Raw genomic sequence first — 20,138 nt, forward strand, 5'->3', positions numbered from 1 at the left:
ATAAAATCAAATATTTAAAAATACCTGCATTAGTCTACATTTGCAATATGAAATCGATTGAATCATTTTCATTCTACGTAACAAAAATATCAAAACATTTAATTTATGTATAAGGGCTAATAAGGCTCTGAATATGTTTCTTTCTATCTATATACAGGGCTTAGACAAAATATAACAGAAATACCACATGAAAAAGCACTTTAAGCTAAATGAAACGTGGCCACAAAGGTGAGTCATTATGATGAACGCAAAATAAGCGGATTTGTCAGTTATAAAAGAATCCTCACAATCAGGGCTTTGATGTTTTCAAAGTAACATAACAACTAATAAAAGTACCAAATAGTTGTTGTGCAAATCGCCAGTGCATTAGTCACACAAACTGAAAAACAATTTAATGTGTGGAAGGGAAAAAATGGTGGCAACATATGCCAAACTCAGACAAACTGCACCGGCAAAGTGTGACAATCATCTCACCAACAGGATAGTTGCTAACAACCACAAAACTACGGTCTCAATCATGACCACAGAACTGAAGCACCTCTGTGACCTAGTCATAACATTTTGTGAGTCATCTTTTATTCCTTTTTCTACATCCTTACAGGTTTACATTTGGAGAAGGTCAAGGGCCACCATATCTGTTGGTGTGAGCAGCAATCTGATGAGAGTCATTAGGTCAGATGATTTACTTGCATGGTTATATAACAGCCAAAGAGTATGAGGCCATTTTTCATGACTAGGTGTGCGCTATCATGCATACACTAATCATGTTCCTATACTCCAAGATGATAATGTCCCTAAGAAACACTGCTAAATAAATTCAGGAGTTTCCTGAAGACCAGGATGAACTGGAATGCCTTCAGTGGCCTCCACAATCACAGGATCTAAACATCATTGAACCTTTATGGCTAATTCTACCGTGCAGAAGTTAACCTCAAAGAATTCCAAGAAGGATTGACTCTGTTGTCAAAGCAAAAGGTGGCCCTCTTTGATATGGATATACTGTTAGGTGTGTTTATTATTTTGTCCTTCTACTATATGTTTCTGTATGTTTTTTGGGGAGCATAACATGTACATACTGTATATGGTTGTTGCAAGTTAACAAACATAGAAAGTAGCCCTTTTTAAATTAAAATTTTAATTTAATTAAGTTTCTGTGATGTCAGATATGGATTGAGACAAATGCATTGCCTGTTGTCTTATGTTGTTTTTTTTGTCTTCATGTAGAGTTAGTCAAAGTAATACTTGTGGTCTTTGTGTGTATCAACCAAGCCTGAAACCATGGTGTTGTGGCCTCAACAATGAAAGATCCTGTTTACATGTGTTGCGAGTGGCTCTGATTGACGCTATAATTGCAGCCAGCGCATCATGGATGGTCCCACAAGGAAGCGTAATCAGGGCCAGGCACGAACTCTTCGTTACCCATGGAATACCATCCTCACCACATTAGAGGAAGATCCTCCCTCCTCTGTAGTGAAACTCCCTCTAAGGGAAACAGCAACACAAAGACACATGTTCACCAAGCCACAGTGGAGACATCTCTAAATTTGTGTTGCATCATGTTATTACATTATTTTCACCACAACCCTGCACAAGATAAGTGGTTATGGAAGATGGATGGATTATATTATTATTATTGGCAGTATTATATTATCATTATGCCTATTTTGTAATGTGTGGTGCATTTGCATGCGCAAATCCATCCAGGGAAGATGGTATATGCAGATGTTTTAGAAAATTACAATGGCATTCCTTTGCTTTAAAACATCTATCAATAAATATGCATTTATAATAAATTTCACATGAAATATGAAACAGTGGCAAAGCTTTTTAAGGTATTAGTTTGTTTTTCATATGTATTCCGCTTTGTATTACATGTATTACATTTCCACTATGCATTTTAAATATGTTTTTGAAAACACTGATGGAATATGCATCTAACATATAAATCCACAGATCCATCCCTTATCCATGAGCACTTTTTTATCGGGATGGTTAACCAGTTTGACTTGCATGATCTTTACTCAACAACACTAGGTGGCAGTACAACAGCCAGCACTGTGTTCTAGATGCAAAGCATGCCATATCATCACAAACTATGTATTTCTGCAACAGCAAAATGTTATTGGGCTCCACTTGGCCTTGACAGGGATAGTTCATCCGCACCTGGGCACCTTGATTGATGCCTCAGCAGCCATCTGCATTCTGCTGCCCTCTACAGGCAGTCAAGAGGGCAGCAACCAGCCAGGTGGGGAGCAGATCAAAGGGGTAACTTTTCTGCCTTGCGTTTGGGCAGTGGGGGGGGGGCATTAGAGACAGTTGAGCCTGTTACAGAATTAGAGATGACTAAATCAGGGTGGGGGGGGGGGTGGTGAAATGGGAAACTACAAAAAGGAAAAGACAGGGGAAAAAAAACAAGTTTGGTGGGTTCGGTGGTGAAACACGCCGGACGAAGCCAGTCGCCCTCACTGAGAAATTCATTTCACAGACATCATGTTGACAGGAGTATAGAGAACCAATATATGGCATCATGTTTTCCAGAATGGATATGTTTTGGTATTCAGTAGAGGCATGTGTAGAACACACTTTCTGTTTCCTGTTCTCTGTTCCAATTGGTTTCCTCCCATTTGTACTGTCCTACAAAATACTTTTAGGTGGAGCTCTAGGCCAGCCAAAGACTTGACTGTGCTTTAAAATACTCTCTGTTTATGATAAGGTGTGATTTTCCGTCACTATAGTTTGAAACTTGGCAGGATGACATCATCAGAAGCTCTCTGCCCATGTGACCACATAGAATTGCAGGAATGGGCCTCCCACTCTGCTGATAAGACTTCCTGTGTTTTGTCCCTTTCACTCGGGCTGCTCTGGCACATGCTGCCGTGTTTGTTTTCATTCTGTAACCAGGAAGACAAAGCACACAAGTTTCTTCGCTCTTGCGTTATTCTTCTCCTTGCCATTCTTTTTATAAATCTGCAGGAAGTCGGCATGTGGGGGGGGTGGGGATGGATGCTGGGGGGAGAGTTCATTACCAGGCACGCTGGCTGGACCACCGGGGCTCCTGGGGAAGGAAAAAAACCAAGTCCGTAATTAATTATGAATCTGTGGTTAGGCCTTGAAAGCGATTCCTCAAGGTCCAGGGGCTGCAGACATGCATCCAAGCATTCCATGGGTGCTGTTTTCATCAGAGCTGGTAACGCAACAGAAACAGTGACGGTTATGAAGTGTGGTTGTCAGGGCTACGGACCGCAGGAAAACGGAAAGCCAGCATCACTGAGACATAACAGATTAGAACGGTAATGGATTCACCCTCGAGGGATCTATGAAACTGTGTAGCAAGAGGCAGCAAGTGGACTATTAACATGCACCGGCACAAATGCGCCCAAATGTAAACTACTTCCTGCACTGAAACATGCGAGAGCAAAATTAGATCATAACCTGAAGTTAGGTATTCCCCCCTAAATGGATATTGCTGAAATCCAGCCTCAACTACTTCTGTCTTGGACAGTGAAAGTGACAGCTGTTCAAAAATATATAGAAATGACATATTCTTCCATAGCAGAACAAAGATATTACCACAGGGCTCTTTGCCTGTGTCCGGAAGGTTGTGGGTTCCAATCCCGCAGCCAGCAGAGTAATCACATCACTGTGTCTCCCAGAAGCAAGGCCGTTAACCCCAGCTGCTACAGCACAGCACGCTGGCTGACCCTGAGCTGTCTCTCTCATGGAGAGCAAGATGGGGTATGTGAAAATAAAATAATTCCTAAGTACCTTTCATCGTGCTCGTACAATGGAAAATATCTTAAGAGTGCAGAAACAATGCCCCTAGTGGAAAATAAGGGCCACATCAAATGTAGTTATACTTTTAGCCACCAGATGTCAGTACGATGCAACACGTAAATCCATTTAACGTAAAGATTCATACAAAATGCATAACGGCAGCCTTTGACTGCTTTAACAACAGAATAAAAACAATTCTTTAAGACTAAGTATTGTACCTTGCACAGTAAGGTAAGAAGCAGGTAACAATTGGAAAACGTTGAATTATATTATGTTATATTCTGTATAGTTGTGATCTATCTATCTATCTATCTATCTATCTATCTATCTATCTATCCTATGATTTTCAGATAGATAGATAGATAGACAGACAGACAGGCAGGCATGGTCACTGTTACAGAGGCCCCTTGTCCTGAACAACAGTAATATGCATGATGGCTGTGTCATCAACAGCTCAAGTACTTCAAACTGTAATTAAATGTTATCCTCAGGCTTCAGATCCCGATTGCAAAGATCATTCTTTAGAAAATGACCAATTTACATTTATATAATTCCCATAAGGGGGGCATTTCCCATCACAGAGGTACATGGCTATTGGGATAAAGGTAGGATAAATATTTCAATTCACGACTGAATTACTGCTTTATTCAGAAGAAATAAAAGGATGAGGATGACTGTGAAGCAAAGGAGGCTTTCCCAAGCGGAGCGTGACAGCATAACACTCAGTTACCTTCCGCTCAGGAACTACCTGCTCTCTGCAAACTCCTGAAGTCATGCACATATCCTCCTGAGTTCAGGGAAAAAAGATTTTTTTTAATTTAGATGGTTAAAAGCACACCCCCAAATATGTGATGTCATCTTAAAGACCCAAACTGTCCTTAACAGGGACTTAACAGTATAGTATCAAAGATATAAGCAAATGAACTGGTAATTTTAATTAGAGCTTAACACTCAAATATGGATTAAACCTTTGAAGACACTTAACAGAAATCAACATAATGATGACACAAAGGCTGTCAATGTGAAGTGCACCCATTTAATGATACAAATTTCATATTAAAATTGTAATAACATGTCCCCTAAAGTAGCATTTACATTAAAGTTAAAACACAGCAACGTAAACTGCCGGGATCTTTCAAACGCTCCTAACTGATGTGCAGGTGAGGCAGTGCAACGACGACAGATCTCAATCATGCTTATTTCAAGGTTTGCCGAGCAGAATGGCGAAACAGCGGCGTTCATGAAGGCCTCGTCTGGAAGGTCTCCGCTCCTCAGGCCACCAGGAGCTGTCCTGCCAGGGCGGGGTTCCTATCCTTGACGAGGGCCGTCGTGATCTCGGACGCGCTCTCCACGGTCTCCTCCCACTGCTCCGCATTCTGATACACAGAAATAACACACTGCACACTGCACACTGCACACTGCACACTGCCAGCACCTGGCGACACACGGCCCCCGGCACCCTCACTGTCTCACTTCCTGGTAATGCCTCAAGCCTGCTGACAGACATTTATTTATTTTTTTCGTGGAACAGGACCTATAACTACAAATTATGGTCTAGTCACACTTCAGATACACACTGGGCCCGTAAATGTGCCCCCTGTTGCTACCCTGTTACACACCCCCTCCTACCTGCACACAATATATCTTCCCTAATTATAGCGCTGTGAACCATTCGCCCCCGGAGCTTTCATTTTACTGTTCTCTAATACTTCTACCTTTCCTCTGATTTTTCCACCATACTTGCAGACTGTGCTGTCGGTGTCTAAAGTCAGGAAACAGATGTGCTGACGAGTCTTTAGTGTGAAGCGGAGTGTGGTGAGAAGGGACATTGTGACCCATCTGATGCTGGAGGCTGGCGGATACATGACATAACGCTGGCTGGATGGAATGCTGCTCCAGGCAATGCACCTTTCTGTATACGCCGAAGTAATTTAAAGGAAAGTGACTCTGTAGAATCACTACTACATTACCATAAAGGGTGGCCCTCAAACTGTTCATTGCCCAGTTTATGATCATTCTGGCTAATTTATAACTTCTTCCATTACACAAAAACTTAAATACGGACAACAAGTTGCAACTAGTTCCAGAGTCAGACATGCCCAGACAAGACTATTGTTCTTTTCAAGGAAAACCACTTATTTTCTTTGCGCCATTCGACACAATATGTCCGTCAAAGGCACACAAAACATAACAGGGTGAACGGAAACATCTGACTTTCAAAAATCCTATCGAGCATTTGGGGAACTTGGGGATCTTCGTGCCTGTGTTATTTGATAGCAAGATCAATCTACAGATGAAAGCAATTATTGATGGATTTCTGGGGGGCAGACTGACCAAATTATAGCGTTGTGCTTAAAAGTGTTTTTTGTTAAATTAAAGATTGTTTTAGGTTGTAAAATTACAGAGCTACAGTATGGCATTCTTTAAAGTTCACAGTGCATGATATTTTAAATATCTCATAACCACAAATTAGACATTAAAGACTTTGCTTTTAATGAAATACAGAATTATGTTCTAAAGAAATATCATTAGAAGACGAGCACTACTTTTGTGGTTGTTTTGTGCCATTTGTCTCAATTTTCTTGCCCTGGAAATATTTTTTATTATTTTTCTCTCCTGTATTATTTAGATTAGTCAGTCTTTTCCTGTTCTCTCTTCAAGTTTTGCCTTTGATTACTTTTATTTATTCTGTATGCTTTTAAAAGCTAGTGGTTCTCTGTCAGTTACAATCAGTCTGCTTGTCATGAGCTTAGAAAATCAAAAGCAGTCCACCAGCAACTTCCATCGACTCTGGCATCCCACGTTACAATATGTTGTGTCACTCTTATCTCAAACGTCACCTACGTGGAAGTGGAGCAGCAGAAGTGGACACCGGACATACTGGCCAATATCCCAAAAATCATGCTTAATAAGAAACATTTAACATCCACTATTATGTCACACATTTTCCTTCAAGGTTTTTTTTTTTTTTTTTTTAATCAAAAAATCTGCCCGCAGATCCGGCAATCATTTATTGATTAAAGAAACGCAGCTACAAATATTGTATCTCCAAAATCCGTAATTTCGGCATTTCCTGTGTTTCTTTATTTATGTTTGATCCTGATTTTCAGACATCAAAGAAGAAAAGGTTTCCTGTATAAAACGCATCATAAACACATTCATTGAGTACGAGGGCCAGGACATCTGCGAATAGTCAACAGAATGTTCGGCCTGATACTTTTGCATGCCCCTCATTCTGACATTTGCTCAATATCCATGAGACTTTATATCACGCCATTACTGTATGTCAATATCTAATAAAAGAATCCAGCCAAATGCTTCTAAATGAAAGATACCTTGACATGAGTGTCATGGTTAAGTGTACAATACCCTTTATATTAGAACTTCCACTAAATGATATAATCAATGAACTCCAATCTATGCTTCATAACATGGCATACATTACTGTAGGCTGAAATGGAAATGTTCAGCATTTCCATATAAATTTTGCACGAAATTGAAATATTAGACTTTAGTCTTTCAGGATCCATTGTAAACAAAGCAATTCATGACAAAGACAACAGGGCATGAAAACAAATATTGTGTTCTTCTTCAGGAATGGCTAACATCCCCAAGCTCAGAGACCAAATCCTGTTCCCACTTTGTCTGGGTTTGTGAGAATTCTGTGTACAGCAGTTCTTCAAAGTGGGTGGCTTTAGATGTGATTAAGGGGAAGACAGGGTGTATCTACACACTGTATCTGCCAGACAACGTAACAAAATAAAATTGGTGTGTTTGCATGGAAAATAAGAGCTCTAAAATGCCTTTGTTTGCTTATGTTTACCTGACTATTTGATTATTTGCAATTATTTGCGCGCCACAATTGTAACAGAAATAGTCTGGACTTGGAATAGTTGTCTTTGCAGTTGATGTGCAAAAAAAGGCAATCATTTTATCTCTTTATATGTTTTGTTTCAGGAAATTCTTAAAATATCATGCCAAATACTGAAAATTCACAATTGTGCACAACAGGGAAAAAGTGATCTGACTATCAGAAACTCATAGAGGAAACTTTTAAAGGCAGCCAAATCGCCTCAATCCGAAGACATTCTGCACAAGTGAACCGGTGACCCTAATTTGCCATGAATGAGTGTGAGCCTTTCTGAATACCCTGTGACTGACTGATAACCTATCCAGCATTTGTCAGGCCTCACACCTCATACTACCTTATGTGACGGGTTCCAGATCACCATCACCTCACCTGCAAAAGCAGTCACTTGTAACCATTTAACAAAATGAACATTTACCTTAATATCTTTGTGACTTAATAACAAAGATTCAAGACAATGCATCTTTAAAGGAATTTATACTTTAACAAAAGGACTGACTGGTGAGGTCCTACCGAATCCTGCTATAGAATTCCCCAGACTTTCAGACGTGGACTGGACTCTACCATCTTCACTCAAACGTTAATCATGCATCTTCATCATACTGATCCTAACATCTTGTAGACATGATTTTATATACGAGAGAAAATCCAACAGAGAATTGCTAAACTGCTACAGTTTACAGTTGGCACCCAAACTCACACTGAAGATGGCCCACTAATCCAATAATAAAAGGGGGCATAAAGGAGCATAAACATTAATACTAATGAGTTGGCCTGGGCCATTGTTACGGGTGCATGGAGCGTTTTTACCAAAAAGCAATCTGGGATTTTAATTCTCTTTTACCTCTACTGGCCAGTCAGCTGTAATAACAAGGGAATTAGACAGTTTCCACTAAATCTCAGTAGCTTTTCCAAGCTGTACTAGATGAGTTAAACATGCACAAGCGGTTTAACAAAGTTCACACACGGCTCTGTGTACCCTCAGAACGGAACCACAATGGAAGACGGCGAGAACAAATGTTCTGGCATTCAAACCTGACTGCGCCACGCAGTTAACAAACACCCTTAGATCAGTCCTGGGGGGCCGGAGACCTGCAGAGTTTTTGGTTTACCCTCATTTAACACACCTGATTCAACTCCTTGTGCTAATTGCCACATCATACTTCGACAGTTCCAGGTTGTACTTACAATACTCATATAATTAACGCTGAAAAAAATCTCTAAGAGAAAAACGTACAACATTTAAAATTTAAATACAAGGTCTAGCTAAAACACCAACTGGAACTCAACCTTCATTTAAAAATATTCTGTAATAAATGATTTCTTTTAAAGCGATTACCACGTAAATGTGGCCGTTCCTCACACAGCAGCATCACAGGTGACGGCAGTGAACCTTCTCAGTCCTTCCTATCCTTCCAGCCACGTTCATTTCACCTCATTTCTCCCTCATGCTTATCTTGTTTGTCCATCCCAAAGCAGCATGTCATGTGAATTCAGCCACTTTCAAAAAAAACACAATACAGATTTTCTCAAAAACTGGATGTATCATTCAAACCTGGAATTTCTTTTGTGATTAAGAAAGCATCCAACCATCCATCCATCCATCTACCCATCCATCTACCCATCTATCAACATAGTTCTAATGAATTAGTTGTAAATCACGCAAGCACCTCTGTGTGTCTCTCTGCCTTGTGCTGCACTTGTCCGCAGTCCAACAACCCCCAGGATACAAAATCCGATGGGCAGCTATTTAAAAATGAACAAATATTGAGTATTTCATAGTTTATGCAAACTTTCCATTTAATTACTTTTATGCCTATAAACATTGAACCCGCCAATCATTTTTTTTCAGCCATATAAATTGTTTATTCCCTGTAATGTGCGACCAAGACATGTGTTCTAACATTCAAAAGCGCTTATGTATTTTCATATTCCCGCTCAATGGGATGGCCAACTGGCCTGGCCGAACTGTTTTATAAATAAAGAGTGTGTGAAAATATGGTTCTGATTAAGCTGTTGTCGCATAAGTCGAGACTTGCGAGAAGCAGACCGTTGTCATGACAATGGAATCGGCACACGAGGTAAAGTCTCCATCTAAAAATATCTCTTTCTTGGGGCTCCTCGTAACTACACACATACACACACACACACACACACACATATAAACGCCATGCTAAATCAGCTGTGACCCAGGAGCACAAACCATGGTAAAAAAAAAACATCTATTGAATTTCTGGGAGATCACTATGTCACAGGCAGATCATTCCAAAACTGCTTATAAAGATTTTTTCTTAAATTCATTTTAATTTGATCCACACATCTCTGTGGGGGTTCAGTGGTTGCTGCGTGGCTCTGTGTGTGTCCCAGTCTGAGACAAACGAAGTAGCAGGCGGTTAACAGGTACTGACTGTCAACAGCGAACCACCACGGAGCTTATGCACTCAACGTATGCCTGGGGAGTGTAGCTGTATCTCTTCAGCTGGCGGGGGGGGTGGGGTAACGATGCAGTGTGTTTCATTTTCACCTCCCGGGTGCTCGGCTGCAGGGACGCCGCGACGGTGAGCCGAGATTCCCCCAACCAGGCTGTTTTTTCACCCTTGTTGAGTTTCAGCCAGGTGAGAGTGAGTTCCCAGAAAAGCCAGCACATGGAACACATTTAGCAGCAGATACCCCAGACCACTGGAGAGACCCTTCAGAATTAAACAGGTTGAGTAAATAGGACAGAGAGCACAGCTGCTCTACACACTCATTTCACGACCCCCATTACTCTTACTGTCACAACAATTCATTTTAATCCCTTCCAAATTGTTTGCAAGCTCCTCTTAGAGCAAACGGGTCAATTCTGAACATCACCAAAGGGGGAGCGACGTAATTGCTGGCTGACAGTTTCCAAATTCAAGTGGATTGACTTGGTCACATGGACTGCAGGAAACACTCAAGGGGCAGCCAGGTGTTATAAGCGTCACTGTGATGGTCTTATAGTATGAACCACGTTCAAGGGTGTAGCAATTCAGCTATAACATGAGAACAAATGTCAGGAAACGTGGTCTAACGAGACGAAAGCTCATCCGTGAAGGACCCTGAGAGATCTAATTGTCCTGTTTAAAAGGTATTGTGTTTCTCAATCTGACAGTCAATCTGTCCTCGCATGCCAAAAAACTGGAATGGGGGGGGGGGTCCCTTGTGCCATCCTCCCCCGCCCCAGTAACCCTCAACTCACTATTCACTCATTCAGCCAGTCGTTGCTGGGAGGTAAACCATGAAAATATCGGGTCTAATTACTGTCAGCCCCAGAGACTTGATATGAGGCATAATCCACCAGAATACTTTGCTGTGGTGTAACCCCACCCAGGAGAACTGTTTGAAAGAAGGCAGAGTGGAACAGCAGGACAGGGGGGGGGGGGGGGAACCTGTGCTCCAGGATGACAAAGAACGTCATTTCGAACAAGAGGGGGCCAGCGTGAAAGCGATACGAGAGTAACGGAAGGCCAACACTGTCCTAGAAGAAAAATAATGAATCATCAGCACTGTCCCTCACAAACGCAGCCCTGTAATAACTAATCAGGAGGCAAATACTTTGATGAGCTCTTTGGACAAGTTATTTCTTCAGGAAAAAACATTTAGCTGGAATCGCGGTGCCTGGAAGTCTGTATTTCTGATTACCTTGTCATTCGCATTCCGCCTCACTTCATCTGAAAGGAGCGTATATTGTTTGAGGGTGGATAATCCCTGCATGCGCTTTATCCCGCTAGCTTTTGTGTGCCTGGGAGCTGCCGCTTCGCTCTCTCTGGCACGGCTATTCAGATGTCGCGGCTGCACGGGGCCACAGACTCCGGGTTCATTCTTTCCACATAAACCCAGTCAAGGTACGATGAAAAAGCGCTTTAAAAGGTGACTTCTGCGGTGTTTCCGCTTTTGCATCCTGACAAATACAGTATCTACAGGGTTTCCGGCTGCTTATCCAAACAGGCAAGCTTGAGGTGTAAAGTATGACCCTGGTCGTACTTTTTTTTTTTTTTTTCGCACGCCTGACCTACAATCCCGCACGAACTCTACTTCCACAAAACAATAAGAGTAGCTGGCTTTTCCATGGAAGATAGTCCAATAGTTTCAATTGCTGCAGGTTTCTGTCGCTGTCGGGATTCAGATATATAAACAAACAATAGCTACAAGTTCTTTCTAAATACCTTTAATATTTGGAGGAACAGACGTCACACCCTGCAAGCTGTAGTGCAGCTTGATTATGAAAGCTTCTTGATTAGAAACGTCAGCTAAATTAGCGTTAACATTAAACTTTTCTTTAAATAATAAATGGCAGAAGGTTGAAAGTTAAACACAGCATTTCGCCCAGGGATATATTTTTCTGTGCCTCGCCCTGGACTTGACCCTGTAAATTCAGCATCCCATCCGCTCCTGAGTACCTGGTTTTCGCCTGCGGCGGCTCTGATTTCTAAAATAGCTATGCGGCCAAGTATACGAAACTGGTTGCGCGAGTGTTTTTTTTTTTTTTTGCAGCCCTTTCAAAACAATTCTGCAGACTAAACAACAGCCAAGGACGTGCCTGTCTGTCAGGAAGACCAAGGCCGTTCAAGCGGGGCATTATCGGACGAGGCCTGTTGAGGCTGCCACACTCCCTCCCTTGGCAGAAGTGAGACCCAAATATCGGGCAAAACGTCTCCTGCTGGCAGCGGGGCAACCCGGGCAGCACGCACCCCCTAGCCTGAGCACGCCAGAAGCTTTAAACTGATCCCAGCGTAACGAAGCTTAACAAGCCGAGCCTGTTTCCATCGTTAAGCGCGCTAAGGTCTCGGGCGAGCGTAGAAAGGATCTCCGTATTCCAAAAGGTGAACGTTTCTAATAATAAAACGCAGACTGAGGCCTAATCCCAAGACCATTGTGTCTTCCAGAGGATTATAAAGGCTTAGAAATCCTAAACTCAAATTCAGTGGGTGGTCGAAGCAACATCAAAAATCATATGTAGCTATGATATGGATAAACTGCATATAGATTCATTGACTGTTTCTTCATTCCTTCCTCCTATAACTCAATCAGTACACATGAAAAAATAAAATGTGAGACTAAAGAAGCCAAAAACTAAAAAAGTTATGGCTTAGACTTGTTAGATTTGTTAGACACATACATACCAATAAAACACCTGCACCATTCTCGGTGAAAAGACCAAGTCTAATTCCCGATACCTGACCTAAAGCACAGAGTACAGAAGGAGACCAAAATAACTGATGCAGTCATAGGGAATTAAAACACATTTTTAAAAATACAAAAATGTGAGAGCATACAAATCGGTCTAGTTGTGTGACAGGGCAATAAATTATGAGAATCACACAAAAATATTTTAACATCCATCGCTAACTAGAGCAGCCAAAAGTGTCAACCTCACTGGAGATGCAACTGGAGTAACTGAGAAAACATTTAGCATACGGTCTCAGCGCTTAACGCTAGCTGCTCTTCGCTTTACCCGTTAAGCGCTGAGCTGTACGGTACCCGTCAATGCTGTTGTCAGCATAGATATGTGAACATGGTTCAGGATTTAACCTGGGGTCACAACCACCTCAAACACATAGCACAGTAAACAAACAGACAAATAAATAAATGTTATAAAAACCGAAGCTCTTAAACTTCACTTCTCCGTATCACAGTAAAATTGGTCAAGAGGAATCACGCATTTTCCAAAGGGCAACGTTAGTTAATAAAGCACGTTAATTCTGGAAAGCCAGTGCTTCGCTATTCTCCACAGTAGGGATTCTGCTCTGGTGACTCTGTTAATTGAGGAATGTTAAACTGAAGAGAAGCTAAGCTGAGATACAAATGTCTTCCTGGACATACAAGGAATCACCCAGCCACGGTTGGACATCTGCAGTATTTCTGGTTTGAAAAGATTTAGCATTATGTTGTTGTTTTTTTTTTTTGGGGGGGGGGGGTCTACATCCCAGTGACCCCCCCCCCCCCAAAGCGTGCAAATCTAGGAGCCACTAACCCTCCCCAAAAAAAGGTGAAGGCCCTGGTGTACTATTTCACAGTCTGCCACTCGCTGGTCTATCAGGGCAGGTGAGAAAATGGCCTCTCATTCTCTTCCTTTTCTTTTTTTTTAAGGCAACTAATCTCGTCTCAGGTTCAGGAGCCGCCGTCTGGGCCTTTTGACAAGAAGGAAGCGCTGGGTGGGTAAACATCAGGGCTCTCAGTGCCGGGATTAAGACGTCCATATATCACCGTGACAACACCCTTTCAGCCACTGACAGGCCGGCCAGGCCTGGCGCGGGGGGGATCCGATGTCACTTCCTATCGCCGCTGCGACCTTTGATAGGGGATAAAATCACCATCTTCACACCCAGCGGATCAGTTTACCGCCACTGCTCTGGAGCGAGTGGACAGAGAGCACTCTCATTACTTCCCTCGCCTCACGGGTGTCGGGCATGGAATCAGGACGCGTCATCTATGCGTGAATTAAAACACGCAAGAGAACCGCATGGAAACGGGGCAGCGGCAGACGGCTCGTCCAAAAAGTGCCCTACTTCTCCAACGTGATTTTCCGAAATTGTTAACAGCTGGGATGAAAGTATTTAAAACTCCCTTTTTATTCTGCATGCATGACTGAAAGGGTCCAGTCATATATATATATATATAGAAAAAAAAAAAAACATTAAGTAGTTTTTAGAAAGACGAAGATGGTGGGTACTTAAGAAGTGTACACTCCATTACCTCACATTTTACGTATGTAACATTTTACTTTTAGGATGACGTACCTCTCAGGCTGGAAAGCCAAAATCTGTCACATGTCCCAGAGAGAGCCCCACTCCTCTCATAGCTGTGACATTTCACGAAGATTAACACGCCATATATGTGTTACCCAGATAACCATGGCTGTATGAAGGCACAGACAGCTGCTTTCCCAGTATTGCCCCTTAATGCCTAAATCTCAGCATCAGAAATGACTGTTTTAGACAGCTTGTATACGCAGGAGATTGACCTCAAACTCAATCACCCCATTTGCATTATACAAGATGAAATTAAACGTGACACTGAAGCTTTATTTGCATAAATATGCTTACTCATTTTTAACAACGATATCTGTTTGTTATTCTGTTTGTTGGTCTGTATTTTCCAGTCTAACTTTCTGCAATTTCATTATACCAAAATAAGCATAAAGACATTCAGTAAACGGACATTATGTCCACTTTTTAACATTCAGCTTTCTGTTATTATTGCAATTAAGTCCTCTGATCTCCTTTCATGCCACAATACAACCTAGTTATATTCCCAGCATACAATTTTCATTTCTTTTACATTCATTGTAAAAACCCACATGGCTCTTTACATGAGGGAAAAAAATCAACATGTTCAGAAAATGCTCAGAAATGCGTAAAAATTTAATAGATTTTTTTTTTAAACTTAAACAACTAGAAAATGTAGCCCGACTCTAACTAAACTAAACGGAAAGCAGAACTCGAAAAAGCTGACGTCCAGTAGGACTCCAAGCCATTACTATTTACATAAAGAAATTCACTAAATATATAAGAAAATGCAGAAATGCCACAGACTGCACAGAAGACGGATACCTGCTGCAACTCAGTGAAATTAAAATACTGGTGCTCTACACTCAGTTTACAAGTCATATTAATGCAGACTTAGTGTGCTTGGGGTCAAACTCACAACAGGGAGGACTGGAAACAGTTTGGAAAAGCTTGAATTAGACCATCTGGGAAAAATTACCTCTATCACAGTAAACATATAAGGGATGATTTATTCAGGTTCTTTATCTGCCGTTCCACTATCTCAGGGCGACTTATACTTTAGCACGGCGAAAGGCGTTTTATCTTCATCAACCCTCTGCCCCCATTTTTTCCCTAATAAGTGAAATGGTAAATAGTATAGCTATGCCCTGTTTGCACAGGTTAAGCGAAACTCCAATGCAGGCCCAGCAATGAGCCTGAGCTGCTGCCCGACGGCGCGATTTGAGTCGGGTCTGCTGGAAATCCCGCTCAGTCGCAGGCCCCGGCAAGGAAGAGTCAGAGCCCATGACACACGGACATCAAAAAGAATTACCCGCGCATGACTCTCCAACCCTGTGAAAAATCGCCTTATTTGTAACTCAGCTAAGCCATTAAATTCGTACTTGCCCTGTCAGAGATGACAGGGCAATGGCAAAAGAAACCATGGAGACATTCCTGGGCTGAGAGGCGAGTTTTGCCATTCATTTATAACTTCATACTCCTCTCAAGTGATACCGCCGCCTATTTGTCATGCTTAGGTCTTAGAATAACCTTCTCGTAAATAGATGTCTCAAAAATTCAAGCCACATGTTGCCTTCTGGGCACACATTCCGCAAATACGCTCAGGTTTTATATAACTGGTGTAATAAAAGAATTTATATATTCTAGGCATAGTTATATACATTGCGATACATATATGTATATTTGGAAAGAAACAGCAAGTTGACTGTGCTGGTAATAGTTTTCTCATTTTTAGAGCAACGCCACCATTACAAAATGTCATCAGGGTCAAAATGTAAATCGATTTGGCTCAGCTCTGCAGTGGCAACCGTCCAGCTGAGACGTCTGTAGGCACCTGCATGAATGCCATGGCCTCCAGCGCACGCTGTGGACATGCGACGGGGACACGTGCCACAAGAAAATCACTGCTGCTATCAGCTGAGTAAAACTATGAGGCCCACTGATTGGTCGTGGTCCAACGGGCCAGAAGCTCCTGAATACCTTCCAATCTTACTTGCTCCCGCCATCATTTTTTAAGTAGCACACTTCGAAGGAACTGATAAAAGAATAGTTCCAATTCTCAGTCAGCCACATAAAAGTGTGGCCCTAACAATTGGCTCTAAGATCCTAGCTATAGACCCAAAATAGCTATCAAATCATTCCCGGTACAGATTTTACTTCCATAGTACTTATGCACATGCTTATACAACTGTTAACTATCATACTGTTAATATTCTGATGATCACGAATAAGTCAAAATTGTGAGAGGTGGGGGAAGGTGGGGGTGTGGGTTGGGAGGTGGGAGGCATACCTCATTGTGATTAAGCAGGATGGCGTAAAGTAAAATATTCCTGTGTTTTGCTTCCATTGCCAGATGTCTGATGGCACCCAACTGTCCCATTCTTTCAGTCAGGGAGGAATGCGGCAGGACACTGAAATGCACCTATGAAAACAGCAAGGCGCAGGACTAAGGAACACCTTGGAGATACAGGAGGCTTCACAGCGAGCAAGAAATATCATCCATGTCTCATTAGACATACTAGGGCTCAGAGGCCTCCTATATTCTGGATTGGTGTCAGAAAATGCACTAAGCACAAATCAGTCAGGCTTTTAAGTGTCTGGGAAACAAACGTGGAAGAGATTTCCAGGTGTCGAGGAACAGCACAGCTACCTTTCAAACTACTGTGCAAGAACCCCCATTAAGCCATAAATTTACCCCAAAAAAGTCCCAAGTATTATAACCATAATTTCATTTACTAAACTATAGAGATAACAGTGATATAGACGTAATGGAAACAAATTTCAGTACAAGAAGAGCAACCAGTAATTCTTGGTTTATAAATTAAGCATATTTGGTGTGAAAAAGACCATCTTAAGTAAAGAGAAAATAGATTAAAAGAACACGATGAGCTCAATACTGAGTTTCCGACATTACGATGGATATCTGATGCCACTCAGAATTTCATAGCTAGCCCAGCTGGCCGCACGTGCCCGATTCCGTGAGTAATTCAGAGCGCCCTCTACCCTCCTTCCAGTGTGCTACGGACTGGAGAGGTGCCAGGGAAGTCCTCAGGCCAGGAGTAAATCAGCCTAGCCGTCTTAATAAAGCCCAGTATATTTTGGGTAACCTTGCGGCTCATGGGTAATTTCACACGGCACTAAGGCTTCCACCCCAGCGAGGCGGGGACCCGAGAGCGACTTCAAAGGGACCAGCCGCGATGTCCCCACGCCAGTGGGGACCCTCGCCCAGGAGAGGACTGGGCCCCACTTATGCCGACGGCTTAGCCAGGCCATAATCTGCCAAATCGATTAAGAGGGACTCACTGGGGGGGGGCAAGGGCCGACCTGTGTGGGGACTTTCCACATGAGAAGAAGCTGGAAATTGAAGCTTCTCTCTGAGAGAGTTTCTTATGATATAGGAGTCCTGTGTTGGCAGAAGGAATAAACAAGGATTCAGCCATACCTCAAAGCTACAGTCAGGTAGAGCTGAGACTGCCAGCAGTTGATGGGTAAAAGCTAAAATGCATGAGAGATTTAGCATCATAAAGGGAGTCGGTTCCATTTCCTAAAGTATTACGGCTTTTCTGTAACCAGATGTTGGGTGTTTGAAAAACCCACACAAGGAAGTTCAATGATAGGGTGGGAAAGCAGGATTGAGCGGAGACTGCACCAGCTCACACGTGCTCCATCTCCCCCCAAGGACAACAGGGTTGCTGCTCTCCGTTCGATTACGGGCTGGGGCCCCCAACTCCCCAGGCGTCGCTGGCTCATGGTTACACCCCCATACCAAGAATCGCCACAGGCTGCAAGGTGAGGAGACTCAGAGGGGCTAAGCCACAAAGGGGGGGGGGGGGGGGGCTACGGAAAGTCGAGGGAAAGTGCAGATGCTCAGGGTCACCACAGAATTGTCTGGCTCCCTACTAGAGCCAAGAACTTACCAAGATCAGGACAGCGGGATAAAGGAGGGCTTGGCCCGCCTCGTGGAGCGTCTTGACTGTCCTGCTGATCTCAGCCAAGCACGCGATATTCGCCTTTGATAAATACGAGAAAGCACAGGGAAAAAACAATTAAATTTAACCTCGTAACATTACATCATGGGAAGACGTTATATGTAAAAGTCTGGAAATATGTATTTGGGTGTCTCTGACATTCATTTTAACTCACAGTGATATGGATGAAATTCCAGGTCTTTGAAACCAACGGCTGGTTGTTCCCGAATGAGCCCGATATTACATCCACCTGCTTTAAGGCACAAAACAAAGTTACTTGAGTTATTTCATCCCAGCCTCCACCGCTCTGCTCCCCCAATTAAAGACCATTTTTCCCCGCCCCATTTCCCCTGCAAAGCTGGCCAGGCCTCAGGTCAGTCAGAAGGCCGTCCACTGGCTCTCGGGGTTGTCATATTTTTTATTTTCTAAACAAAATGTGGCAAGCCCATAACTTACCGAAAAAATCTCCCTAATAAAGCCATGACACACTCAATGAATAACTGTTCCTGGCACCGTGAAAGTCTCTAAACACAAAAGAAATAAACATGGCCACAAACATCCGGGCTTTGAGCCCGGAATACGCTCGGAATTGTGCAACTGATATGTTAAAATAAAATTAAGTGGGAGTATTAAAAAGTGATATGAGAAACACAAAGAATTGCATTGTTCTGGAAAGATAACTGGCCATGGAATGGCCCGGAAACTCTTAATAATAAAAATTCCAACTGTTAAAAATGTGATGATATCATTAAAGGCTAGCCTTATTAAAGCCTGCTTTAGCATTAGCAAGACATAAGAAATCGGTTTATTTCTTTGCAAACATATGGTGCTGCTTCCAAAGCCACACTCCACAGCTGACATGGGGCATTAAAGGCGGCTTATAGGACGTAGGTATTGCTAATCAGTCCACGACTTCTGCAGAGGATTTAAAATTCATGTTCAACCCGTGTTCGGAAGCTCTGACCACGACCGCATCTTCACCTCCTGTCCAATTCGCGACTGGCGGGATTTCAGGCCAAACGGCTCTCAGTTTCTGTGCTCTTCCTGTCATCAAAGTCCTGTTTTATCCTCACGCTTTCTGCTGATTGGGGGAGCATAAAACAGAGAATGGTGGACTTGTCCTGACCATCACTGCAGTTCCCCATCACATACTGCAAAGATTTCCTCTCGAATTTCATTTCCGACTGCCGCTGATTAAACGCACGTGTGCTTGCCTCTTGATTCACTCAGAGATAATATGGAAATATTGTTTTAGATTAAACTCAGGGCATGCTGGATGACAAGGGCACGTACCACAACAGCATAGTGTCTACAGCAAACTTCCCCTTGTTTAATGTAATAAACACATCCCTGCACAGAGGGAAAAAAACACCACAAAATTGGTGGACAAAAACAAATTTTAACTAAAGAAAGAAGATTAAGGGCAAAAATGACCTTCCAGTTATCTACAAGGAAGGCCAGACAAACAAGTAAATCACTATTGGTTTTCAGGCCAACATATTAAAAACTACAGACAAGTGTAACAAATGAGTGCATTTGGATTCTGAACAAGTCTTACATCTGGTAGTCAGTGCTTGCATAAATTTATGCTTTGGTATCTGCTTAAATGTGAACATTTATATGTATAAAAGGAGAAACAAGGAAATCCATAATAATATTGGCGTATGAAGGCTGTAATCATGTGACGTTCGTCCAAACGAATGAAAAGAGAGACGATTTGTGGTTCTCTTACCGGTGAGGAATCCCATTACAATTTATTAAAGGTTTCTGCAGTATTCC

At 42.4% G+C, this 20,138-nt stretch overlaps 1 protein-coding gene across 5 annotated transcripts in view; it reads right to left on the reverse strand.

The window, feature by feature from the left end:
* Window positions 1–1,164: 1,164 nt before the first annotated feature.
* The window catches only part of crppa (CDP-L-ribitol pyrophosphorylase A), a 28,393-nt gene continuing 9,419 nt past the window's right edge, over window positions 1,165–20,138 (reverse strand). The window contains exons 7-11 of one of the 5 annotated variants that reach the window (XR_002837012.2): window positions 18,535–18,612; window positions 18,309–18,401; window positions 16,682–16,813; window positions 8,982–9,142; window positions 4,797–5,150 (exon numbers count right to left, since the gene is read on the reverse strand). Coding sequence is in view for 4 of the 5 variants with exons in the window: in XM_023802670.2 (XP_023658438.2) it covers window positions 5,046–5,150; window positions 16,682–16,813; window positions 18,309–18,401; window positions 18,535–18,612 (408 nt within the window). In the remaining variant the exon portion in view is untranslated. The other 4 variants (XM_023802672.2, XM_072716039.1, XM_023802670.2 and 1 more) reach the window with 4 other exon arrangements.

Source organism: Paramormyrops kingsleyae, chromosome 9 (assembly GCF_048594095.1).
Source record: "Paramormyrops kingsleyae isolate MSU_618 chromosome 9, PKINGS_0.4, whole genome shotgun sequence".
NCBI classification, from domain to species: domain Eukaryota; kingdom Metazoa; phylum Chordata; class Actinopteri; order Osteoglossiformes; family Mormyridae; genus Paramormyrops; species Paramormyrops kingsleyae.